Below are 25,360 nucleotides of genomic sequence, written 5' to 3'. Positions count from 1 at the left end.
GGATGATTTATGTAAGGTGGGGCTCACAGAAATAATAAAGAAAAATAAGCCCCAGTTTCAACATATGTTGTGGATGAGGTAGCTAAAAAACATGGCCACAGCATTCTTAGGCTTTCACCATATCACTGCCACTTTAAAGCCCTGAAATGATTTGTGCACACATTGAAAATTACACGACAAAAAACAAAAGCTTCACTGTGGCAGAAATTTAAAGACTGTTAGAGAAAGCAGTGGCACAAATAATGCTGGGAAAGTGGAGTAATGCTGTACACAACACAGAAACAGTTGTTAAAGAAACAACAAAAAGTGAAGTGAGTGTGGAGAGTAATATTAAAAATATAATTACATCCTTGGGTACTATCCACAAACTAGAGCTATGATAATGACAGTGCTGAGGAAGAACATGATTTTGAACTAAGTGGCATTTACCATTTGCCTTAATTTGTCTTTATTTTTGCATTTGTGTTTCATATTTTTTGCTGTGCAGTGTATGCTGCAGTTGCACAATAAATCTCATCTTGTTATTAATGAATACTCCTTTCCACAAGTGTCATCACTTTTCATCCACACTACAGTGATTGGTAAGTACTCAAGCAGTTTATATTATTTTAATATTGTTAGTTATTGTATTTACATGAATGATTCAGATCAACTTTAACACCCCGTATGTATTGAATATGACAACTGAATGTGATTCATTCTGATTATTGTAAAAACAGGGTGCTTCTGTTGCTTTTGTTGAGATAAACAAATAGTAAGGACACAGTATCATTTTGTACATGGGAGTTCATTTGTTGAGCCACAAGGATATAACAATTCTCTAAAGTGAACTCAATACCATACATTAAAAGGTGTCATGAGCAGGCAGTCCAATACGGAACCACATATCTGTTGCTGCTGCAGCCATAATGCATGGGCATGCACCAACAAACCAACATCACCCACTTCCACATTCAACTGTGCTTCACTGTCAACCACTTGTTATTCAGAACCACATATGCAAAAGTAAGGCACTACAAGGAAAATAAATCAAGAAAATAGAAAATCTTTGGTTAATGAAGTGGAAGAGGTAAATGTTAAAAAAGTCATGAGAAACATAACTGTCAAACTTATAGCCAATTTAAGCATGGAAGTAAGCCCAAACATTGTCATCATAAATTTTTTTTAAAAAATATGTCGTTTCCTGGTGTAACCCTTTCAGTTTGGTAAATGTTAAAAAAGTCATGAGAAACGTAACTGTCAAACTTATAGCCAATTTAAGCATGGAAGTAAGCCCAAACATTGTCATCATAAATTTTTTTTAAAAAATATGTTGTTTCCTGGTGTAACCCTTTCAGTTTGGTGTAACTTCACTCATTCTATTCTCATAGCTTCATCTCCACAGTCTCCTTCTTCTCTGACTTATCCCCCCACCCCTCCTCCCACTCCAGTTCTCCACATGAAACTCCTCCTGTCTGCATCAAGGCTACATTTCTATACCATCCTCTTGCTGCTTCTCCCTCCCAATTGTCAGCCACCATTCCCACCAACCCTCCCTACCCCTTCCAGTCTCCTTTCTCCCCTCATATACTCTACAAGATACACCCCTTCACCTTCGTTGAGCTGCAATGTGGTAAACGTGGTTGGCTGGATCATTGTCGCTGTACAGATGTAAATATATTTAGTAGCAGTTAGCTTTGAAAAAACAGCAGCAACTGAAAGTTTGGAAATGATTTCTGTCTTGTTGACATTGTCATCAAAGGATCAGTGCATTAATTATGGCATACAGTAAGTTGCTGCCTTTCTTTATATTAGCTGTACTCAGTGAGTTTGTTTCATTATGTGTCTGAAATGTCTGCCAGACTTTCTTCATTCGGGTGCTAATGAAGTTTCAAGGTGTTCCAGAATAAAAGAGAACTAGAAAGTGTGAAGTTCTTGGTCTGGAATTGATTGTGTGTTCCTGAGGAGTTACTGAAGTTTGCATAATTAGCACAGCAATATCATAGCCATTGGAATGTGGTTCAATAAGAGTTCCAGTCATAGAACAGGGAGGAGCACCACCAAAAATAGTAGTAGCAGAAGTATATAGTTTATTTTCATTGTTTAGTGTACTAGTTTTCTTGCATGCTTCTTAGAAGTGAAGTGGGTCTGTTTGTTAACCTATTTTAGTAATGCTATTAATTTTTTCTAAGACTTTGTGCATTTTGCAATCACTAGTGCAGCATAAGCTAACTTTGAAGAGAAATTTCACATCACAGTAAGCACTAGCATCATCTGATTTGCTTGAATTTTGTGACTATTGCAGATAGTAAACTGTTAGTAGTGTTCCACTTGATGAACATGCGAGGAGCAGTGCCAGCAGCACTGATACCTAGTCTGTTTTTGTCATTTAGTTTTACAGTTTTCTTATGTGCTTCTGAGAAGAAATGAACTGTAAATGTTTATTTCTCCATTTTTAAGAGTGTTATTACTTTTGTTCTAAGATATTACATATTTTGCAGTTACTAATGTGTTATGAACAAGCTTTATGCTGTTTACTTTGGTGCTGGTCTTTATTTTTCTTGTTTATATTTTGCGTGTATCATTATTTTAATAATGTAAACTTATGCCGTGTGAAGCATGGCAGTAGTTAATTCTCTTGTTGTGCCCTGTTTTTTTGTTTCTTAGTTAAGTTTATTACTTTTTTGGTAACTATACTGTCTTTTTCCCCCTTCATGGATTTATATAGTTTTACATAGTAGGAAATGCATAGTGACTGTGCTTGTTGGCTGCAGACACAAGACCCAATTTGGAACAGCTGTAAGCTGCTCTGAGCTGCAGTGAAAGTAGAGAACCAATGGTGAAATCTGCAGTGCCTTTGGCCCTGGAAACCCTGATGCCATGAAAACTACTGGTGCACAACATCTGACCAATTTGTTCTCTCTTGAAGGTGAATGGTAGACAGTGATGTGTTCAGTTATCTCTAGGAAGAAGGTGAATGTGGGGATGGGCTGCATAGCTGTCATTTTACACCTTAGCAACAAGTTTGAGGTCCTGCCAAAGTGCTGATAAAACATCTGAGCCACATGGGATGCCTCATCTGGTGCTCAAGTGGCTGATTTTCCCATCAAGTCCAGACAGGTACAGAGAGTGGATATTTTGCTCATTAGGAGCTCCACCATTTGGCAGGGAAATGAGCCTTTCAAAAAAATAATAGGCAACCAGAGTAAGAAAATCATTGTGCACTTAGTATGGTTGTGGAGAGATCCCTTTAAGATATTGAGGATGCTCTGCCAGTAGTTACTGAATGCACTGGAACTGGCTGCAAATAATAGATTGTGTTACCATACAACAGGCTTATTGCTTATGTTCTCGGGCTATCCTTGGTTCTTTTAGAATGCTGGATGAACTGATAAATACAGCTAGTCCTGCATGCAGTGTGGAAACCTGGCCCATTATTTGCAGTAGCATAGAGTCAATTGTAGTCCTCTGGTTTGGAGCTGAGAGGAACATTCACACCACAAAGGTTCAGACAATTATGCAAATGTGAACTTTCAGATCAATATGTCACATGTGTGCTACATAGAGGTTCCATTTACTCTAGTAGGAGAGCATATGTAGTGTGCACATTGCATTTTCTTATTTTACAATGAGGATGTTCAATTACTCACCATGGTCAGAGAAAGGTCTCTTGGAGAAGAACTTAACAACCTTGCAAATCAGAATGTGATAATGTTAATGTACTATTAGTAAACTGAAGGTGTATTCATGGTAATACCCTAGAATTAATTATTGAAGGTAATAAAGCCAGATAGCATTAGGACCAGAAAGCTGCCAGAAAGAGAAGTAAAGAGCAGCAAAATCCTAAATTTAGAGCAGAATATATACATCAAAAGCACACAATATACATCAATAATGGTGGAGTATTTACTGATGCAAAGAGTTTCAATAATATCTAGTGCCTTTATTATATATATATATAAAAACTGAATATGATGTAGTCTTGGTAAGGTGAATAACATAGGTAATCAGACAGTCTTATAGATGATCTGCATAATGAGCCATAATGGCACAGTACTTCAGAAAAACTGTGGCAATCTCACGACTTTGCCAATCGTGTTATTGTAATGGGAGTGACTTCAATTTGTGGGTTATAGAATGGGAGACTTGTGCGATTAAAACTGGTGCTAGAGACAGCAATTCCTGTGAGACTGATCTGAATTTCATTTCTGAAAATTACTTCGAGCAGATAGTTAGAGAACCGACCTGGGAGAGTAGTAAGTGGTTCAAAATCATATGTTCAGTTGCTGAGTGATCATACTGACACTGAAAAGGAAGATGACAGAGAGAAGGTTGAAATACTAAATTTGGTCTTCAAAATTGTCTCACTGGGGAAAACTGTAATTCAATTTTTCCTTTCAGTCTTCACATAACTGGCAAAACGGCAGATTTAGAGTTAAGTGATCATACGATGCAAAATCAACTAAAACTGTTTAACAGTGGGAAGGCATTTGGGCTGGACAAGGTACCTGTAAGATTCTATCAAGATTATGTGACAGAAGTTACACATAGTTTATCATAGATTGCTGGAGCAACAGAGCAGACCAAGTGATTGGAAAAAGTAAACGTCATTCCCATTTTCAAGACATATCATTGGACAGATACATATAATTATAGACCTATGCAGTTGACAATCTATTATAGAATTAATTTTTGTACTCTTGTCTTATCATCTTTTGCAGAATGAAAATCTCATCCATAAAAATTAACAGATTCATTAACAGAGATTTTGCAAATCTCAGCTTGCTCTATAGATTCAATCTCAGCTTGGTCTATAGACCCAATCTCAGCTTGCTCTATTGGTCTATAAAATCCAAAGGGCTGTAGACAATGGCACCCAGGTTTGTGCCACATTCCTTGACTTCTGGTAAGCATTTTATACAGTTGCACACAATTGTTTAGTGAACAAAATATGATGTTACTGAGTACTGGATCATCCTTGTAACTGGACTGAGGACTTCCTAGCAGACAGAACTGAACACATTATTCTTAATGGGACAATCATAACAGATGTAAAGGCAATTTCAGGAGCTTCTCAAGGGATTGTCACAGGGCCATTACTGTTTACAGTATATGTAAATGGTGCAGAAGATCATTTGGAAGTTTCAAGAGGTTGTTCACAGATAATGCTAGTGTCTACAGGATTGATAATTGGTGCAGGGACTGGCAGTTTACTCCAAATGAAAATAAATGTAATGTATTGCACTTCAATTACCAAAGAGATCCATAACTGTTTAACTATGCCATTGGTGATAAATTATTGGAAACAGTAACAGCTATAAAATACCCTGGAGTTATCACAACTATGTAGTATATGCGATTGGTCCAAAGTAACACAAATATAGTTTTATTCATGAAGCACTCAAATACAATGGAAACAGACTCCCATGAATCCACATGTAACATGACATAGTACACTGAAATGAATGACACACTGGAAAAACAAACAAGTGAACCAGTCAGCACTGCTCTGTGCATATATATATATATATATATATATATATATATATATATATATATATATATATATATATATATATATATATATATATATATATATATATATATTTTTTGTGTGTGTGTGTGTGTGTGAGTCACCAGTAGATGGCATGGTGGAGATCTTGCCACTTGCACATCTCCCCCATGTGGTCTCCAGCAGCCAGCCCATGCTGGTATAGTTGGCCGCAGATCCAAACATGCAGGCATGGCTCAACACCACATACTGTGCACATACAGTAGTCTCAGGATATAGCACACCTTTCCCTCATGCAAAGTGGACACCCAGCCAATGCAGGAGATGCCAGCAGCCTGACAAGACACACATCCATCAGGTCCGGAATGGCGGAAGTCAGTGCTGATGGCAGGGGCAGGATGATGTACCAGGTTCGTGTAGTCGTGTAGTCGTCTGTCTTCTGTTTTTGTTTTGAATGGCCAGTGTCGGTTGGTCACAGCCAGTGTGCTCCCTGCCACCATTGGATAAGCAGCTGCCAGCAGCAAGTCGTATACTCTTAGCTGACTTATTTGTTACATAGTTTAATTCTTAATTTCTTTGCATGTTTTTGGGTACTTGCGTTGTTTAATTCATAAATTTCGGTCATATTATAGTATTTGAGAGTTGCAGCATCGCGTTTTAGTACCTGAATAGTGTAAAATCACGTAGTCTCCTTCTGCCACCGAGAAGTGTGTCAGCAGTGCACAAGTAGCAGCAATACTGCATTTACTAGGCTATCTTGTATTTTAGTAACCATTTAAATTTTGTGTCGAATTGTTTGTGCTCTCTGTAGATTAGCTCAGACGCTCTTTGCACAACAGTATTTAGCATGGATAGGGACTGCGACCGCTGTGTTCAGATGTGGGCTGAGTTGGCATCCCTCCACTCCCAGCTTCAGACAGTGTTGGCTTCAGTCACACAGCTTGAGGCTGTTGCCAATGGGAATCACTGTGGGGGTCTGGATGGGGGTTTGTCGGGGACGGCCAGCTCGTCCCATGCATCCCCCGATCTGACTATGGCTGTGGCTGCCCGGGATACTGCCCACACTGAGGCTGACCCCTCACCTGTGGTAGAGTGGGAGGTCGTCTCAAGGTATGGCAGGGGGTGAAAGACGTTCCAGAGGGCTGAACGGAAGGCCTCTGCAGTTTGTCTGACAAACCAGTTTCAGGCTCTGTCTCTGGCTTATACTGATCTTTGGCGGACATGGCTACTTGTCCTGTTTGAGAGGTTGCCTCTCAGTCTGCAAGATCCAGGCGGTCGCAGAGTGTGGGCTTACTGGTAGTTGGGAGCTCCAATGGCAGGCGCGTTATGGGGCCCCTTAGGGATATGGCAGCAAGAGAGGGGAAGAAAACCAATTTGCACTCCGTGTGCATACCGGGGGGAGTCATTCCAGATGTGGAAAAGGTCCTTGTGGATGCCATGAAGGGTACAGGGTGCACCCATCTGCAGGTGGTCGCTCATGTCGGCACTAATGATGTGTGTCGCTATGGATCAGAGGAAATCCTCTCTGGCTTCCTGTGGCTGTCTGATTTGGTGAAGACTGCCAGTCTCACTAGCGGGGTGAAAGCAGAGCTCACCATCTGCAGCATCGTCGACAGGACTGACTGCGGACCTTTGGTACAGAGCCGAGTGGAGGGTCTGAATCAGAGGCAGAGACAATTCTGCGACTGTGTGGGCTGCAGATCCCTCGACTTGTGACATAGGTTGGTGGGGTTTCAGGTTCCACTGGATAGGTCAGGAGTCCACTACACACAGCAGGTGGCTACACGGGTAGCAGGGGTTGTGTGGCGTGGACTGGGCGTTTTTTTTAGGTTAGATGGCCTTGAGCAAGTACAGAAAGGGCAACAGCCTCGAAGGGTACGGGGCAAAGTCAGGACATGCAGAGACCAAGCAGCAATCGGTATTGTAATTGTAAACTGTCGAAGCTGCATTGGTAAAGTACCAGAACTTCAAGCGCTGATAGAAAGCACCGAAGCTGAAATCATTATAGGTATGGAAAGCTGGCTGAAGCCAGAGATAAATTCTGCTGAAATTTTTACAAAGGCACAGATGGTGTTTAGAAAGGATAGATTGCATGCAACCGGTGGTGGCGTGTTTGCCGCTGTTAGTAGTAGTTTATCCTGTAGTGAGTTAGAAGTGAATAGTTCCTGTGAATTATTATGGGTGGAGGTTACACTCAACAACCGAGCTAGGTTAATAATTAGCTCCTTTTACCGACCTCCCAACTCAGCAGCATTAGTGGCAGAACAACTGAGAGAAAATCTGGAATACATTTCACATAAATTTTCTCAGCATATTACAGTCTTAGGTGGAGATTTCAATTTACCAGATATTGACTGGGACACTCAGATGTTTAGGATGGGTGGCAGGAACAGAGCATGGAGTGACATTAGACTGAGTGCACTATCCGAAAATTACCTCGAGCAATTAAACAGAGAACCGACTCGTGGAGATAACATCTTGGAACTACTGATAATGAACAGACCCAAACTTTTCAACTCTGTAAGTGCAGAACAGGGAATCAGTGATCATAAGGCCATTGCAGCATCCCTGAATATGGAATTAAATAGGAATATAAAAAAGGGAGGAAGGTTTATCCATTTAGCAAGAGTAATAGAAGGCAGATTTCAGACTACCTAACAGATCAAAATGAAAATTTCTGTTCTGACACTGACAATGTTGAGTGTTTATGGAAAAAGTTCAAGGCAATCATAAAATGCATTTTAGATGGGTGCATGCCAAGTAAAACTGTGAGGGACGGGAGAAACCCACCGTGGTTCAACAACAAAGTTAGGAAACTACTGTGAAAGCTAAGAGAGCTTCACTGCAAGTTTAAACACAGCCAAAACCTCTCAGACAAACAGAAGCTAAATGATGTCAAAGTTAGTGTAAGGAGGGCTGTACGTGAAGCATTCAGTGAATTCGAAAGTAAAATTCTATGTGCCGACTTGACAGAAAACCCTAGGAAGTTCTGGTCTTACATTAAATAAGTAAGTGGCTCGAAACAGCATATTCAGACAGTCTGGGATGATGATGGCATTGAAACAGAGGATGACACGCGTAAAGCTGAAATACTAAACACCTTTTTCCAAAGCTGTTTCACAGGGGAAGACTACACTGCAGTTCCTTCTCTAAATCCTCGCACAAACGGAAAAATGGCTGACATCAAAATAAGTGTTCAAGGAATAGAAAAGAAACTGAAATCACTCAACAGAGGAAAGTCCACTGGACCTGACAGGATACCAATTCGATTCTACACAGAGTATGCGAAAGAACTTGCCTCCCTTCTAACAGCCGTGTACCACAAGTCTATAGAGGAACAGAAGGTTCCAAATGATTGGAAAATAACACAGGTAGTCCCAGTCTTCAAGAAGGGTTGTCGAGCAGATGCGCAAAACTAGAGACCTATATCTCTGACATCGATCTGTTGTAGAATTTTAGAACATGCTTTTTGCTCGCGTATCATGTCATTTCTGGAAACCCAGAATCTACTCTATAGGAATCAACACGGATTCCGGAAACAGTAATTGTGTGAGACCCAACTCGCTTTATTTGTTCATGAGACCCAGAAAATATTAGATACAGGCTCCCAGGTAGATGCCATTTTCCTTGACTTCCAGAAGGCGTTCGATACAGTTCCGCACTGTCACCTGATAAACAAAGTAAGAGCCTATGGAATATCAGACCAGCTGTGTGGCTGGATTGAAGAGTTTTTAGCAAATAGAACACAGCATGTTGTTCTCAATGGAGAGACGTCTACAGACATTAAAGTAACCTCTGGCGTGCCACAGGGGAGTGTTATGGGGCCATTGCTTTTCACAACATATATAAATGAACTAGTAGATAGTGTTGGAAGTTCCATGCGACTTTTCATGGATGATGCTGTAGTATACAGAGAAGTTGCAGCATTGGAAAATTGCGGTGAAATGCAGGAAGAACTGCAGCAGATAGGCACTTGGTGCAGGAAGTGGCAACTGACTCTTAACATAGCCAAATGTAATGTATTTTGAATACATAGAAAGAAGGTTCCTTTATTGTATGGTAGTGGACCGAACACTGGTAGCAGTTACTTCTGTAAAATATCTGGGAGTATGCGTGTGGAATGATTTGAAGTGGAATGATCATATAAAATTAATTGTTGGTAAGGCAGGTGCCAGGTTGAGATTCATTGGGAGAGTCCTTAGAAAATGGAGTCCATGAACAAAGGAGGTGGCTTACAAAACACTTGTTCGACCTATACTTGAGTATTGCTCATCAGTGTGGGATACATACCAGGTCGGGTTGCCAAAGGAGATAGAGAAGATCCAAAGAAGAGCGGCACGTTTCATCACAGGGTTATTTGGTAAGCATGATAGCGTTACAGAGATGTTTAGCAAAACTCAAGTGGCAGACTCTGCAAGAGTGGCACTCTGCATCACAGTGTAGCTTGCTGTCCAGGTTTCGAGAGGGTGCGTTTTTGGATGAGGTATCGAATATATTGCTTCCTCCTACTTATACCTCCCGCGGAGATCACGAATGTAAAATTAGAGAGATTCGAGCGCGCACGGAGGCTTTCCGGCAGTCGTTCTTCCCGCGAACCATACGCGACTGGAACAGGAAAGGGAGGTAATGACAGTGGCCAGTAAAGTGCCCTCCGCCACACACCATTGGGTGGCTTGCGGAGTATAAATGTAGATGTAGATGTAGATGGTGGGCACTGGAGTACAGGGCCAGAAAGCGTTGGGGACGGGCGGGCTCACCCTAAGTTGGCAGGCCTATGCGGTGTCTGATGACAGCACTGGTGAAGAGCATGCCATCCCCATCTTGATGTCGTCATCAGCAGGCAGGTCCCAGTGCAGGTGCAGCAGTGCTGGACCCACTGCTGATGACAGCTAATGTGGGAATGTAGAGGGGAGGGGGGTGGGGTGGGGTGGGGTGGGGGGTGGAAGTGCCTTACCAGAACAGCAGGCTGAAGCAACTGATTCGAGGCCAGAGACAGACCAGTGCCCAGTGCCAGGAAGCTGGAACCCCAGGACATTGCACATGGAGGATGCAGCCAATGGGATGGGGGCACCTCCACAGCAGGAAATGATGAGCTGAGGGATAGGGCAGTGGGGTGGGCTGCAGTGACAGGGTCTGCACTCACAAACTGGTAGCTAGCAGGGGTGAAACTGATCAAGATGACATGCCACCAGCCCATTGGCTATATACACATCACACAGATGGTGTTCCAGGTGGTAGACACAGTAGCCGGTATCCACTTGAGCCAGTGACTAAACCCTCGCACCCACCTCAGTGAACCCAGCGCGAAGCAGCCAGACGAACACGACCGCACCAGGTGCAGTGCACGCCACAGAAGGTGGAGGAGCATGCATGGCTGCCAACTGTGAAGCACTTCAGCTGGACTCTGCTTCCCCATAGGTGTGAAGTGACAGCTACTCAGAAAATGGAGAAGGGCATAATCCGCCAAAGAATCCACAACGAACATTTTCTTTTGGGACTTGAACGTATGCATTTGTCATTTTGCCTCACCATTTGATTGAGGATGGAATGGCAGAGCTGTAACATGATAGATACCATGATGGGAACAAAACAATTGAAAGGTGTGAGAAACGAGCTGAGGCCCATTATCGGAAACTAAGGCACAAGGCAACCCCTCAACAGAAGAGAAAAAAAAAAAAAAAAAAAAAGTCGATGCACACCGGAGAATGTAAGGAAACTGAGAAAATGCATCCACAACCAAGAGCCAATAGGAATCAAGAAGAGACCTGCAAAGTTACATGAACACATTCCCATGGCATGTGTGGAGTGGGCTTGGGGGACAGAGACACCCTGGGAGCCACTTGTTGTTGGGGACATTGCTAACAAACTGCGATGAAATGGACAATGTTGCTATCAATCCCTGGCCAAAAAGCTTGTCTCATAGCTAACACTTTACTGCACAAAACTCCCCAACGGCCCTGGTGGATGAACCTTGTGCCACAATGTGATGGGAATGACTACTCTGGGAGAGAGGTCTTCCATGGACAACAGCAAAACCCTGCCAAAAACAGAGAGATAGTACCATAAGGAAAAATAGTTGTGTGGAGGGTTCAAAACCCAACCCAATGGTTTATCTGGCAAGCCCTGTTGAACAAACCAAACCACCTGGCAGAGAACTTGGTCTGCAGCAACAGCAGCTGCTATATGTGAGCTCATGATTGGGAAACCCTTGACTGTGGCCTGAATTTCAGTATCAAGATGGAAGAAAAGCAATTCTTCATGATAAAAGTCAGAAACAGGATGTACAGGAAAATGGGACAAGGCATCCACATTGGTGTGTTTAGATGTGAGTTGAAAATGTATTTCATAATTGTAGTGAGACAAGAACAGCACCCAGCATTGGAGGCAATGTGCTGCCTTGTCAAGCAAGGAAGTGTGAGGGTTAAACAAGGGGTTTATGGTCAACAATAAGAAGCAACTTGGAGCCATAAAAAATAAAATAAAATAAAAAATAAAATAAAAATTAAAAAAATAAAAAAGTTAAATTTCTGGAGAGCCTAGACTACGCAAGAGCCTCTTTTTCCACCTGAGAGTAATGCTTTAGGGCTGGAGTGAGAGATTTAGAGGCAAAAGCAACAGATCATTCAGAGCCATCGGCATACCTGTGTGCAAGGACCACACTGTAAAGCATCAGTCGCCAAAACAACGTGCTGGTTCTGAGAGAATGTAGCTAAACAAGGGCCCAAGAGTAGTTTGGATTACAAGATTTGAAAATCACGTTCACAATCTGGACTTCAGCAAAAACTTACATTTTTGGGTAACAAGGCATGCCCCAGCAGGAATTTATGGTAGTAGGCTATCTTCCCTACAAAGCCCTCACAAGGGGTGAGGCACAGATATCACAATGGAGGTGGGGAGAGGGGAGTCCGGCACAGGGCAAACCACATCCTGCAAGACCATGAACACCAAACAAACAACAGAAGGTTGAAAAAACTAAGATTTCATCACATTACGCCATAAGCCCACAGACTAAAACAGAAAACAAAGCACGCAAATTCTGCAAGCAATCAGCGGTGGAGGAGCCTGTGACAACAATATCATCCAGATAATTAGTGCAACCCAGGACAGGCATAGTCAATTGCTGTAAAACTTGTTGCAAAATGGCAGCAGTGCTAGCCACACCAAAGTGAAGGCACAAACATTGATAGAGACCAAAAGGAATATTCAAAACCAGAACTTGTCAAGACTCTTCATGAACAGGAACCTGGTTTATTTTCTCCAGAACTGGGTTGTGCAACAGAATTTCAAGCTCATATTGCAAAAAAACAATCTGCCTGCCTCCGTTTCTTAAGGGCCCACCCTGTACCAGTAACTTTACAGGATCATATAAAAGCAGAATTAGATTGTCTCCAACTCCTTGATGTTATTTGACCTATTTCTTCCAGTGAATGGTCAACATCACTAGTGATAGTCAAAAAACCTACAGGTAAATTACACCTCTGTGGCAATTTTAAAAAATTGGTTAATGCACAGTCAATCATTGATGCTTATCATGTTCAGTGCCCTGACAAGCTGTCAGCAAAATTATTGGGGTGGGGGGGTCATTATTTTACAAAGATTGATGTGAGAGATACATACTGCCATTACAAATGATATCTAAACACCTTCTAGTTACCAATACATCATTTGGGCTTTATCAATATCAATATCAGCATTTGCCTTTTGGCATAGCAAGCACACCAGCTATTTTTCAATGCTTTTTAGATGACTTATTCCATCAGTTCCACGCTGCATTAACTTCTTAGATGACACAGTAGTGTCTGGCACCTCTACAGAGAGAAATCTGCAGAACCTCTGTGCTCTATTTTCTATTTTTCTGTCTGTTGGGGTAAAGTGAAATTTGGACAAGATAAAGTTTTTTTGACCATCTATTATTTAATTGGGTTCTGAAGTGTTGCATGCTAGTATTAAACCATGGTGCCAACATATTGATGCTACACCCATATTGCCAAACCCCATGTCTGTCAAGGAATTACAGGCATTTTAGGCAAAACTGTGTACTACTACAAATTCATACCAGACATTGTTGCTGTGGCACAACCACTCCATGTATTATTACATAAAGATGTTCCATTCCACTGGTCCCTAGCTTGTGATAGGGCATTCAAGATGTAGAAATCTAAGCTGCAGCTGACTCCTCATTTGGTCACTTTTCAGCTAGGCCAGCACCTTGTGCTAGACGTGGACGTATCTCAGTGCAGCCTTGGTGCAGTCCTTGTTCATAAGTAAGTGGATAGATCACAACACCCCACTGCATATTCCTCTAAAACCTTAAATTCAGCACAACAGTGTTATTCTCAGATTGAGAAAGAAGCTTCAGCAACCATGTATGCTCTAAAAATTTCATGTTTTTCTACATGGGTCTAAGTTTCACCTGATCACAGACCACAAACCACTGGTGTCTCTTTTTAATCATTCCGCATCCTTGCTGGACAAAGCCACACATCACTCAGAGTGGTGGGCTCTTTTCCTGCCATGATACATTTACGAGATATATTTTCAATGTACGGTGCAACATGCAAATGCTGATGTCTTGTCACGTCTACTGACTGATCCAGACTCAGAGACTGGTAAAGAGGAATTGCTTTGTTGTCATTCAGATGTTGAAGATCAAAATGCTGTTGATGATTTTCCTGTTACTAGCACTGGAACTGCAGCTGCAATAGCCATGGATTCTGTTTTAAGTAAAGTTGTTTCTTTTGAGTGACACAGCTGGCTGCACAAACTTTCAGGCCATGCTTCTGATCCTTTAAGAAATTATTTTGCATTACAAAATTGTCTTTCTGCTAGGGACAGAGTTCTGCTGTTAGCTACAGAGGACATAGCTCCCTAGGTTTCAGCCTCACCTGCCCTTTGGTGTGAGGTTAAGTGGCCTTGGAAATGAATTCACGTACATTTTGTGGGACCTTTTTTGAATGTTTGCTGGCTTGTTGCAACTGATGCATTTTATAAGTTTCTGCACATGTCTGATGGTCTGTTGATTTCTGCAGCAACAACAATTTCAGCTCTGTCAAAAATTTTTGCAATGGAAGTCCTTCCATATATGTTAGTTACAAACAATGACCTCCAGTTCACATCTCAACAATTAGATGATTTTTGTAAAAAAAGTGGTGTTTGCCATATCATGACTCCTCCATTCCACTCTAAGCCAAATGGGGAAGCAGAATGGCTAGTATGAACATTTAAGACTTAGATGAAAAAATACATTTTGAATTTGTCACCAGAAGTGATTCTTGACCAGTTCCTCAGTTCTTATAGGTTTACCCCTGTTGGAAATAAGAGTCCTGCAGAGTTGTTGCATGGCCAGCAGCCCTGCAGTCTGCTGCATCTGCTTCAACTGACACCAGTGCATCCGTTGACACCTGTGTCACAACACTTCCGGCCTGGCAGAGCTGTCTAGGCTCACATTTTTGGCCATCAATTGAAATAGGTGGCAGCTGTAATTGAGAGTCATCATGACTGATGCCTCTATGTTGTCTGCACCACTGAAGGGAGGGCATTGCGACACTTCGGTCATCTATGACCTGGCCATCTCCTACATCGCAGCTGGTGCCCTTGCCTTCTCCATTGCTGCTGCCGATGCCTTCCCAACTTTCTCCTCTGTTGTGGTTGCCTCCTCCAGCTGTCAGGGGCCAAAGCGGGACCCTGGCCCCATGCTGTTGCAGCCAATGCCTTCACCACAACCCCCATAGCAGTCAGCATTGCCTGCTCAACTGGTTTCACCACAGCCTCCTGCAACAGGGTTGGACTTGAACATGGAAACGGAAGCTGTCCTACCATACGGTATTTAACAGGGGGATGGGCACTGTACCTGTCCATGCTGACATCACTTCTGACCCTGTGCACCACTGGCAGCATGTTGCATGGTTCAACAACCAATGTTGATGACAGAAGAAATGGATGTGAGCACAGTGCTCACTTTTTCGCAAAGAAAGAGGAGTGCACGTAACCACCAAATTTGTGTGTGCACCACTTCAAAAGTTCACCCATGAAGTGTGTGCTTGATTTGGCCACCAGAGGCCACTCACCCTGCTAGTACAACAGCAGTTGCATGTGTAGCCTGCTGGCTGCACCCCCTGTTAGAACTAATAACTATACAGGCCAGAGCGCATTGCTCTACCGACCACTTTTGTGTTACCTGTTGTAGGTATTTTGTCTCTCATGTGTTTATGCTTTTCCATATGATAAAGTTACAGTGTTCTTGGAATAGAAAATGTACATTCATTTTTAACACAAGCCCACTTGATTTGTGACACTAGTAGTATTTATCGGAAGAATTATCCAGTGCAGGGAAGAACATCACCATTTATCTAATGAATAAGGTAAAACACCAGGAAAGGATTTAACTGTGATTTTGGATTTTTCAGTCTTGTTTTGAGAATACTGGAACTAATTACAGATTTATGCCACAAAGCTATATCAAGGAATATTTTATAATAAAAATTTTATGTAGTCAAAGCTGTTACCTAGATATACACAATATTCTACAATTAAATCAGGCATACTTTGGTAATGACTTCTGTCCACAGATTTATTTCATATATAAGAAGAGTGCTAACATTCAACCAATATTCACTGTTGTATTTAATGTTGTGTCTCATACTACTGTGGGGTCACTTCATCACATTTCAGATACTTTTCTTCGTGTTATCACACAGGAAAAGTTAATTGTAAAAAAGTTGCGTGAAAGAAATAAAAATTAGCTTTTCACCTTGAGTGGAGTTTCCTTGTCATTACACAACAAAGTTGTTTCATCCATAAGCAAATAATACCAAGTCAGATATTGATCCCACTGGTGGTCCCAAATAGTTATTGGTTCATCTTTATCAATATCTTCATGTGATCTTGCACTAATATATTCCCAGCAGCGTTTGATAGCAAAGTGCACAGCAGAATGTGGTATCTGGAAAAAAATTGTGTATTTTGATTTATTAGTCTCATAACTACACAGTCTAAATAATTTGGTTAATGTACAGGAGACATCAATGAAATATTACAGTTGAAGCTACATCAACTAGTTTACTAAGAGAATGTGTCAAAAATATCAGATTTTGGTTGAAATAGTTCAAAATTCTCAATGTGAATTGAACTTCTTGAGCTGTAATTAGAGTGGGTACTACTGACACATATTTGTAAGGCCAGATCTTCCTCTGAATTTTTAGGAAAATATAATAGCCTTCAAGGCACAAATATGTGTCACTGTAATAGAAATGTTAGCTTACTTTACATATTTCCTTGAAGTAACTTGCCATTATGCCCTTTTTCATACTTTGTAGCAAGATAGTTGCACACTCGGACACAATTATTATAACTAAATATTTTCATTTTTAACTAAATATTTTCATTTTAGTACATTTTATGTAACAGAAAGTCCATGATAGGACTTTCCATGAGACTGATTGTATGTTCTTCATATACTGTAATTAACACAGTCATAGATATTAACTTTGGAAATAAATTAAGGAGCCTCTTTCAGAACATGTCAGTATTTATTTTCATAGATCTCAGATCCTTCTGTTAAAATATTTCATCCGAAAGACTACAAATTTATGGAGGTATCACTCTCATCATTGTAGTTTGGATTGGGCTACAAAACTGTATTGTCACTAGCAAGCATGTAAGAGAAAATGAAAAGGACACTCGAAAATAGATTTCATCACAAAAATTAATTATCAACAACATTAAAATTAGGTTGAAAAATAAACAGTTGCAAAAATATTGGAGGTTTACTAACGAATACCATACACATGCACACAAATGCATAAAATATGGTATGTTCCACGCTTGACTGATAAAAACTAGCCTACTCAAAAAACTACTCCTTCCCCTGCTTTCCCTATTCCACAATAATTTAGGTTAGTGGTCAATAGAAATGTAAATTTACAAGGCTTATGGCACTTTTAACATCATCAGTCAAAATGGTGGGCCAATACTGAGTCAAATTATGAACTGTCTTTCTATCAGCAAACAAGCTGCAGCTGATCAAAATGTAGCATGTTTATATGTGTACATCACAGAACTACTCTCATGCTCGCATCAGAGAAGAATCGCATGCATGAAATCCTAATGCCTAAGTTAAAGACACACCAAAATAAGTTCACATCAATTGAGAGACCAAAAAATAGCCAACTGATCTTAAACATTAATAAATGTAATGTAATATATAGAAAAAAACAGATACTGTTTGTCTATGTGAGTAGTCACAACCATCAAGTTTCAAAATGCCTGGAGTGATTTAAGGTGGTATTAAAACTTAAATCTAACTGCACAGCACATCAAAAGGATCCTAAGTAAGTGTAATTTATCATCAAGGAGGTCACTTATTAACATTCTGAGCCATGCTGCGGCTCGTGTTGATGCTGTTTGTCAGTTTCCGTCCTCTGCTGGAGGCCAGACCATATCCTACAGTTGACATGGTTGCAGTTGTTTGTCTTCTTTTTGTACTGACTGGTGCCACTTGGTTTTGCAAGCGTTGCCTGTCCACTAGTGGCAGCAGCGGCAGTTATTGATATGTAGTAACTGTGGCCCTATCTTTGGGGCAACATCATGCTTCCTCCAGGTTGAGTCAGTGGCAGTTCGGTTGGAGACTCAGGAGGAGCCAGGTCCACACAGTGCCGGGACCGCTGGTGGCGTGCATAGACTGCCGGATCAAAGGCCTGTGGTCACAAGAGTGCATGACCTCATTGTAAACTGGCTCATGCAAGCCTTAAGTTGAGTGCATTTGGATTCAAGTAGAGAAACCTCCACCATTGTGTGATCTTCCGATTCTCCAGTGACTTGGGTTTGTGTTGCTGCTCGTAGTGTTCTGAGGTGAAGAGCAGTGAGTGGAGTGCTTGGCAAAGGCGGATATAATTAGTTTTCCTGGACGTCTAATTACTATTTATTGGGTTCAGTTTGTTACTATTTGTTAAGTTCAACCAGCAGTATTTTTCCCACCTCATGGCCACTAATGCCCCAGTTACCTGCCCTGGGGTTTAGTGTATGTAATGGCAGTGTACGTTTCCTGGCCTTGCCACAGCTGTCCAGTGAGGCGTGTAGTTTTGACAGCTTTCTTGATTGTAGGTTGATTGGTGATTCTCCTACTCTGGTGGTAGTGATTCCTTTCTTGTTCCGGGTGCTCTAAGCACAGTATTCTGTGGACGGAGTCCAGACAGCGGTCTGGCTTTGGCGTATTTTTACATCTTGCATTTGATTTATTGGACATCAGGTAGCCTCAGCAAGATTATCATTAGTCATTCGTTAGACCGGCACTAGTCTGAGTTACCATCTTGTGAAATGAATGCAACTCTTGGCTCCCTATCACACTACTTGCGAAAGTGTTTTTTTGCCGGACATACTCCGAGGTCGATTCCTGGTGCACCATCTGTGACTGGCCCTTATGTTTTATTATTGTATTTGCTGTTTTATTCTATGTTTCTAAATTTTTTTTATATAATTGCCATTCTTGGCATTACAGAAGGTTTAAATGATTGTGCTACCAAGTTTACCATCATTTGTCTCACCTGTTTGGTGATCAGTTGCTTGTCCTTTTAAATTAACCTTTGCTGTTGTATTTGTTGTTTTACTGTATGTTTTTCTTTTAGTCATTCATTAGACTGGAACAAGTCTGAGCTACCATTTTGTGAAGTGAATGCAACTCTTGGCTGCCTATCTCACCACTTGCGAAAGTGTTTTTTTGCCGGACATTCTTGGTGTTACAGCAGGTTTAAATGGTTGTGATACCAAGTTTACCATTATTTTGTCTCACCTATTTGGTGATCAGTTGCCTGTCTTTTTAAATTAACCCTTGCTATTGCTTTGCTGTTTTACAGTGTGTTTGTTAATTTTTTTTTTTATAATTGCCGTTCTTGGCATTAAAAGCCTTCAGTCATGACTGTGGTTACATGCCTTAAAATTCTAATTGGGATCACAATGGCTTGTTTTCAAAACATTATTTGCTGTGTCTGTATTTTATGCTCATTCGGTAAATTGTAATGCACTGAAAGCACTATTAATTACACAGTTGTTTATTCTTTCATTAATAATGTGTGATATCTTTATTTATTGCTGAGTCTGGAATTACCATTTTAAAATAAATATGTGTAATTGTGAAAGGGAACAAATAGTAACTGATTACAGCCCCATCCACAATCATAACCGAAACCTGCCTTCCTCGACGACCGGGTTCCACATTCATTGAACCAATTTCTGAATATTTTTTCTGTCCAAAATGCTTACTAATATGGATTAAAAGAAGATGGATAGAGAGAAAGAGAACCATAATAGAAAACACACCTTTCCCTTACTTCTTCCTATTGGAGACATTTAACCAGAAAACATAAGGAGAATTTGTGTAGGAACATGAATAAGATAGCTTGTTAGCAGCAGGACTACATTGATTCACATGCAAGATGAATGTATTCCAGCTCAGTTGAGCAACAGGTGGCTAGTTTATGCTGGGATGTGGCATAGCTGATAGCTGCAAGGATGAGAATTAGTGTTAATTACACTTTAGTGGGAAAGGTGTAAAGACATAACCACAAAAAGGCCAATAATTAATGTGACTATTCACATTTCCTCACTGAATATGTTCAATAGATGGCTCTTGGGCCTATCACCAGATCATGTTTAGTGTAGCCCACAGTGTTTCCTTGAGGCAACTACTATACATAATTGTTACTTTCTGGCAGTAACGAGCAGCTACCAACTGATGGTGTCAAGCAGTTGTCTTTAAGAAATATTGTGGGATACACAAAATGTGACCTTACAGTACACCTGAGAACTTTGTATTGACTATTAATTGGTATTAGTCATTAATGGAAGCCAAAATTTCATGCAATGCTTGACTTAATTCAATTTGGCACTCTAATTATGACGAATAAAGGAAATCTGTCCTTTATCAAGTGAAGGTATCAGACTGTGAGATGTACAAACATCAAATTTTTTCACCAAATAGTTTTCTTAAAATCGGGTAGCGAGTATTTAATAGTGGCCTAAATGCCACCTCTCAAAACAAGTAGCAGCCTTAGGCAAGCAGTACAGCGGTAACAAAGATGCACACACAAGCAGAGTTCCCCAGTGGTGGGGTAGGTTTTTCGAAACCATGTATACAGTGCTGTAGGTTAAAGCCCCAGATATCACATCTCACAACAGTTTCCCTTGGTGGGTCTTCATTTGAGAGTACCTGACAAAAAAAAAAAAAAAAAAAAAAAAAATTGGGATGTCGCATGATGATTTTGCGTAGTATAATTATCATAATGGTTAAGGTACAATCAGCACATGTAAAACATCATGGGTTTGAATCTAATCATTTTAATAAAGATTTAAGAATAAAAAATTTCAAAACACTTGATAAGATTCAAACCAACAACTTCTTGCAGTGAGGACAGTATCTTAATCATTAACCCACACATCCAGTCCATATTACATTCCTATCTTCAAAATCTTCAAACTGTAGAGCATTATGCAAAATTCCAAAATTATTTTTCATCGATTACCCTCAATCAAGAGTCCACCGGGGTAAATGGTTGTGGGGTGTGATCACTGGGATTTTAACAAATATCACTGTGCAAATGGTTTCAAAAAGTCAAGCCCACCACTGGGCATCTCTCCTAGTCAGCACAGAACACAAAGTGTACATCTGTAGCAGTAGAAAGGTTAACATTCTTTCGATTGTATGATGCACCTGTTCCATAATACCATTTGATTGTTGACCTTGCAGTGAGGACAGTATCTTAATCATTACCCTACACATCCAGTCCATATTACATTCCTATCTTCAAACTGTAGAGCATTACGCAAAATTCCAAAATTATTTTTCATCGATTACCCTCAATCAAGGGTCCACCGGGGTACATGGTTGTGGGGTGTGATCACTGGGATTTTAACAAATATCACTGTGCAAATGGTTTCAAAAAGTCAAGCCCACCACTGGGCATCTCTCCTAGTCAGCACAGAATACAAAGTGTACATCTGTAGCGGTAGAAAGGTTAACATTCTTTCGATTGTATGATGCACCTGTTCCATAATACCATTTGATTGTTGGTGGAGCAGACTAGTCTTCAGTATCTTCACACATAACAAGCAACACATTTCCTTCATCAAGTCTGACACAAAATTTGTCCCTTGGTCTGTAATTATTGTCTCTGGCAACCCAAACTTAAGTGTCCAATAGTTCACCATTACTTTTGAGACTGTAACTGCTTGCTGGTTCAGCATAGCAATCCTCTCCATGTACCAAGGAAAGTGATATATTATTGTCTACACAAAATGGTTCTCTCCTGGGGCCTAGTTAAACGATACTAACACATCCACAAGAATCATTTCAAATGCCAGTCTCCCTAACGGTATTTGTTTATAACTCAAGTTCACAAACCATGAATCCTCATGAAATTTCTCTCACACTGATGCACATCTCTCTTTTATACATTCCACCAATATCTCTCATCCATCCTTCAGTTTGGGTACACTCACCGCGACCAGATAACTCATGATCATGCACCTCTCTCTGGACTTCTTCCTTCAATTTAGCCAACACCACTACCCACTTCCCTAACTTAGTTACCCTACACAACAAAACATCACAAAAGCTGAACTGCGGTTGCATTTTGTGTAGCTTGTAGGCATTGTTGGAGTTCTGTGCTGCTTGCCATTCAGCAAGATTATGACCCAGTACTTTTACTATCTGTTTTTCTGCACAAAGTATCTACATTTCAATGTTTCATCTGTGGGTTGTGCACCACTTTGTCAAACTCATTGAGTCTTAAGGCCCACCTTGTTAGTCTGCTGGATGGGTCTTTTAACCTCACAAACCATTTCAGAGTGACATAGTCACTACTTTAAATTTCTTTCCATAAAAGTAATACCAAAAACACATGACTCCATTTATGAGGCTAAGCATCTCTTTCTGCATGGTAGAATAATTTTTCTCTGCTCTATTAAGTTGTCTCAATGTGTAAACCACAGGATGCTCCTCATCATTAATCTCTTGACTTGAGTGTGTCACTCAAGGTATGGTTAGATGCTTCACAATAACTCCTTCTGAAAATCCAGAAAAATTAAAACTGGACTTGAAATTAAAAGTTTTTTCAACTTTTCAAATGTGCCCCGACTTTCCTCCATCCACACAAATTTTGTATCTTTCTTCAACAGCTGAGTGAGTGGTCCCACTATATCTGTGTACCCCCCTCACAAATTTCCTATAACAGTTCAAGACTGCAAAAAATGATATCAGCTCTTTACTTGGCTTTAGAACTCTACCGCCTGTACCAATCTCAGATTCATCCTCACCCCCTCTTTCTCTTAAATATCTCTCTCAGTCCTTGCCTATGTTCCTCCATGCCTCTGGGAATTCAGGCAAAGTAGACATTAGTAAAGCTTCAGTTCCCTCAATATCCCATCCAACAATCACTGAAAATATTTCAATAGCATTCTTGAATGAAAACGGCATCTCCAAATACTGATAATGACCACAGGATACTGAGAGTGCTGTCTTTGGTTGGCCTTCCAGAACCACCTCAAATGGATGGTTTCACTTCTTAAATTCATGGTACAGAAATACTGGCACTGTCCCAAGTTATCGACAGTCTGCATGACGTTGGGTAAGGGCTATGCATCTATCAGTGTCTTACTATTAATTTAACAGTTATCACTGCAGAACCTATACTTCTTTGAACAATCTGTAGACTTTTTAGGGACAACCACAATTTCTACCCCCATGGACTGACTATTGCTCACTTCTATTATCCCATCAGACAGCTGCTGGACATTGCTGGAAATGGACCCCAAGGAAAACACAAGTCTTCAAACTCCAGCAATAACTGCTCCACTCACACTCTTTCTTCTCCCTTTAGGTTCTCCACCATCTTATTTAGCAAAGTAAAAGTGGTGGCCTATGGCTGTTCATAGTATACACTCTTCGTGCACCAACCATCCCCCTCCAGAATGTCCAAAGTTGCTACTAGCATTCCCTTCATCTACTTCACCTCCTCAGTGCCAAAATTATCTAGATTCATGGGTACTACCTTCCCGTCATCTCTCCAGTACGTGTACAATACTCCCTTTAACAAAACAATTTGCTGAACCTACATATCATTCCCTTCGAGCAGTTCTATAAAACACAACATATTGACGTATAAGTCTGGCTCCACACTCATCCAGAGCAACTTTCTGGTGTCACATGACACAAAGTCATGTGAATCAACACTTTGTGTTTTTGTACATGGTTTAATTGGATTGTCCAATGTGACAGACACACCTTGTGACAGTTCTACACTGGCAGCAGCTTCTCTTAGTGGGAATATTTTCTGACTATGTTTCATAAAATGCCAATTTTGGCACACTGTTGATACAAGAAGTCCAGTCCTGTGACCCTCACTTACATAAGACACTATTTTCACACATTGTTTACACTGAACTGCCTCTGCCCAATAACCTATCTCCACTGATCCCAATGACCTTAGCATAGTTGATCCCTGGCAGTTGCAATGGGCTGGGAATGGCAGCTTTGTGCACCTACCTCTCCCAGGAACATAATGTGATTTTGTAAATGGCTCTATGGAAATGCATCAGCGTGGTCACAGATCTGTAGATAGCTATGCTTTCACCTGCAGCCATTAGCATTCCACATCTGAAAGCAGACAAAAGTCATCTTACGCTATCTTGACTATAAGTCTCTGCTGGCTGCTGATCATGCACCCTGTGTCAACCAAAACTTATACTTCTTGCCACCTGCAGCATCTATTATTGCACATTCTGCCTCTGCATATGTACTCAGTGCATCTAAGTCTAACGGGAATGTCCTTTGGTGGACTTCAAGTTCCCTCCCATGTGTAACAGCTGCTTACTTCCTCACTGTCCACCCTTATTACCATTCGATTGCTGATACATATTGTCTTTATCTCACTGTAGCCAGTGGCATTGTCTCTGAATATGTCCTGTCCATCCACATCTGCAAGTTCTTACATTTGTGTAGAACATTCCACACCCATCACATGCAAAGGTTGAAGCATTGATCTCTTCACATACCATTGTTCATCTAACAGCAGAAAGGAGACTCTTAGAGTCCCTGTGCCAAACCTTCTTGATGTCAGGTAGTAAGATTGGGTTGAGCACTCTTCGTTTGGCTTTATGCAGCAGAATTTTATTTGCTTTATCGTTCTCTCCAGTTCATATGTATGGACATTTACCTTCCTTATCCTACTCGCAAAATCCTCTAAGGCTTCCCTATTCCTCTTCGTAACAGTTGCACCCAAAAGAACCCCGATCATTCCCCTTTCTGGAGGGTTGTCTGAGGATGCATTATTGCTCATGTAGGACCTGACAATGATGGCAGGTATGAGTCATTGATCAAAAAGTCTGTTATTACAGGTGGCAAAAAAGTGAAAGAAGCAAAACCTTTTTAAGATGTTCAGAGACACTGAGGAGTGCAGAGACATTTAAGCAGTTGAAGCGGGGCCTCTGCAGAGGTATAAGAAACACAAGAGTGCAAGGTTCTTTTGGGAGTGACTGAGTACTGGTATGAAGAGGAATAGGGAAGCCTTATGTGATTTTGCCAATAGGATAAGGAGGGTAAATGTGCATACATATGAACTGGAGAGAATGATGAAGCAAATAAAATTTTGTTGAAGAAAGGCGAGCAAAGAGTGCTCAACTCTTTCCTAAGTGGCTTACCACCCGGTATGTCAAGAAGAGTAAGCACCGGGGCTCTAAAGGTCTCCATTCTGCTGCTAGGGGAGCTGCCGGGAGATCAATGTGCCAACAGGTGTATGTGATAGGTGTTCAGTGTTCTCTGCCAGTGTAAGATGTTGCAGATGTGGATGAACAGGACAGTGCTGTCAGCCTCAGTGGGCT

The 25,360-nt window shown here is 40.9% G+C and overlaps 1 protein-coding gene across 1 annotated transcript in view; it reads right to left on the bottom strand.

The window, feature by feature from the left end:
* The window catches only part of LOC124777331 (tubulin glycylase 3A-like), a 166,580-nt gene that overhangs the window by 93,547 nt on the left and 47,673 nt on the right, over positions 1-25,360 (bottom strand). Inside the window, exon 5 of the mRNA XM_047252692.1 lies at positions 16,242-16,433. Coding sequence (XP_047108648.1) covers positions 16,242-16,433 — 192 coding nt within the window. The remainder of the gene's footprint in view (positions 1-16,241; positions 16,434-25,360) is intronic.

The sequence above is a fragment of the Schistocerca piceifrons genome, chromosome 2, assembly GCF_021461385.2.
Source record: "Schistocerca piceifrons isolate TAMUIC-IGC-003096 chromosome 2, iqSchPice1.1, whole genome shotgun sequence".
Classification (NCBI taxonomy): domain Eukaryota; kingdom Metazoa; phylum Arthropoda; class Insecta; order Orthoptera; family Acrididae; genus Schistocerca; species Schistocerca piceifrons.
Note: the sequence above shows the minus strand (reverse complement) of the source record. Positions and strands in the feature narration are given on the sequence as shown.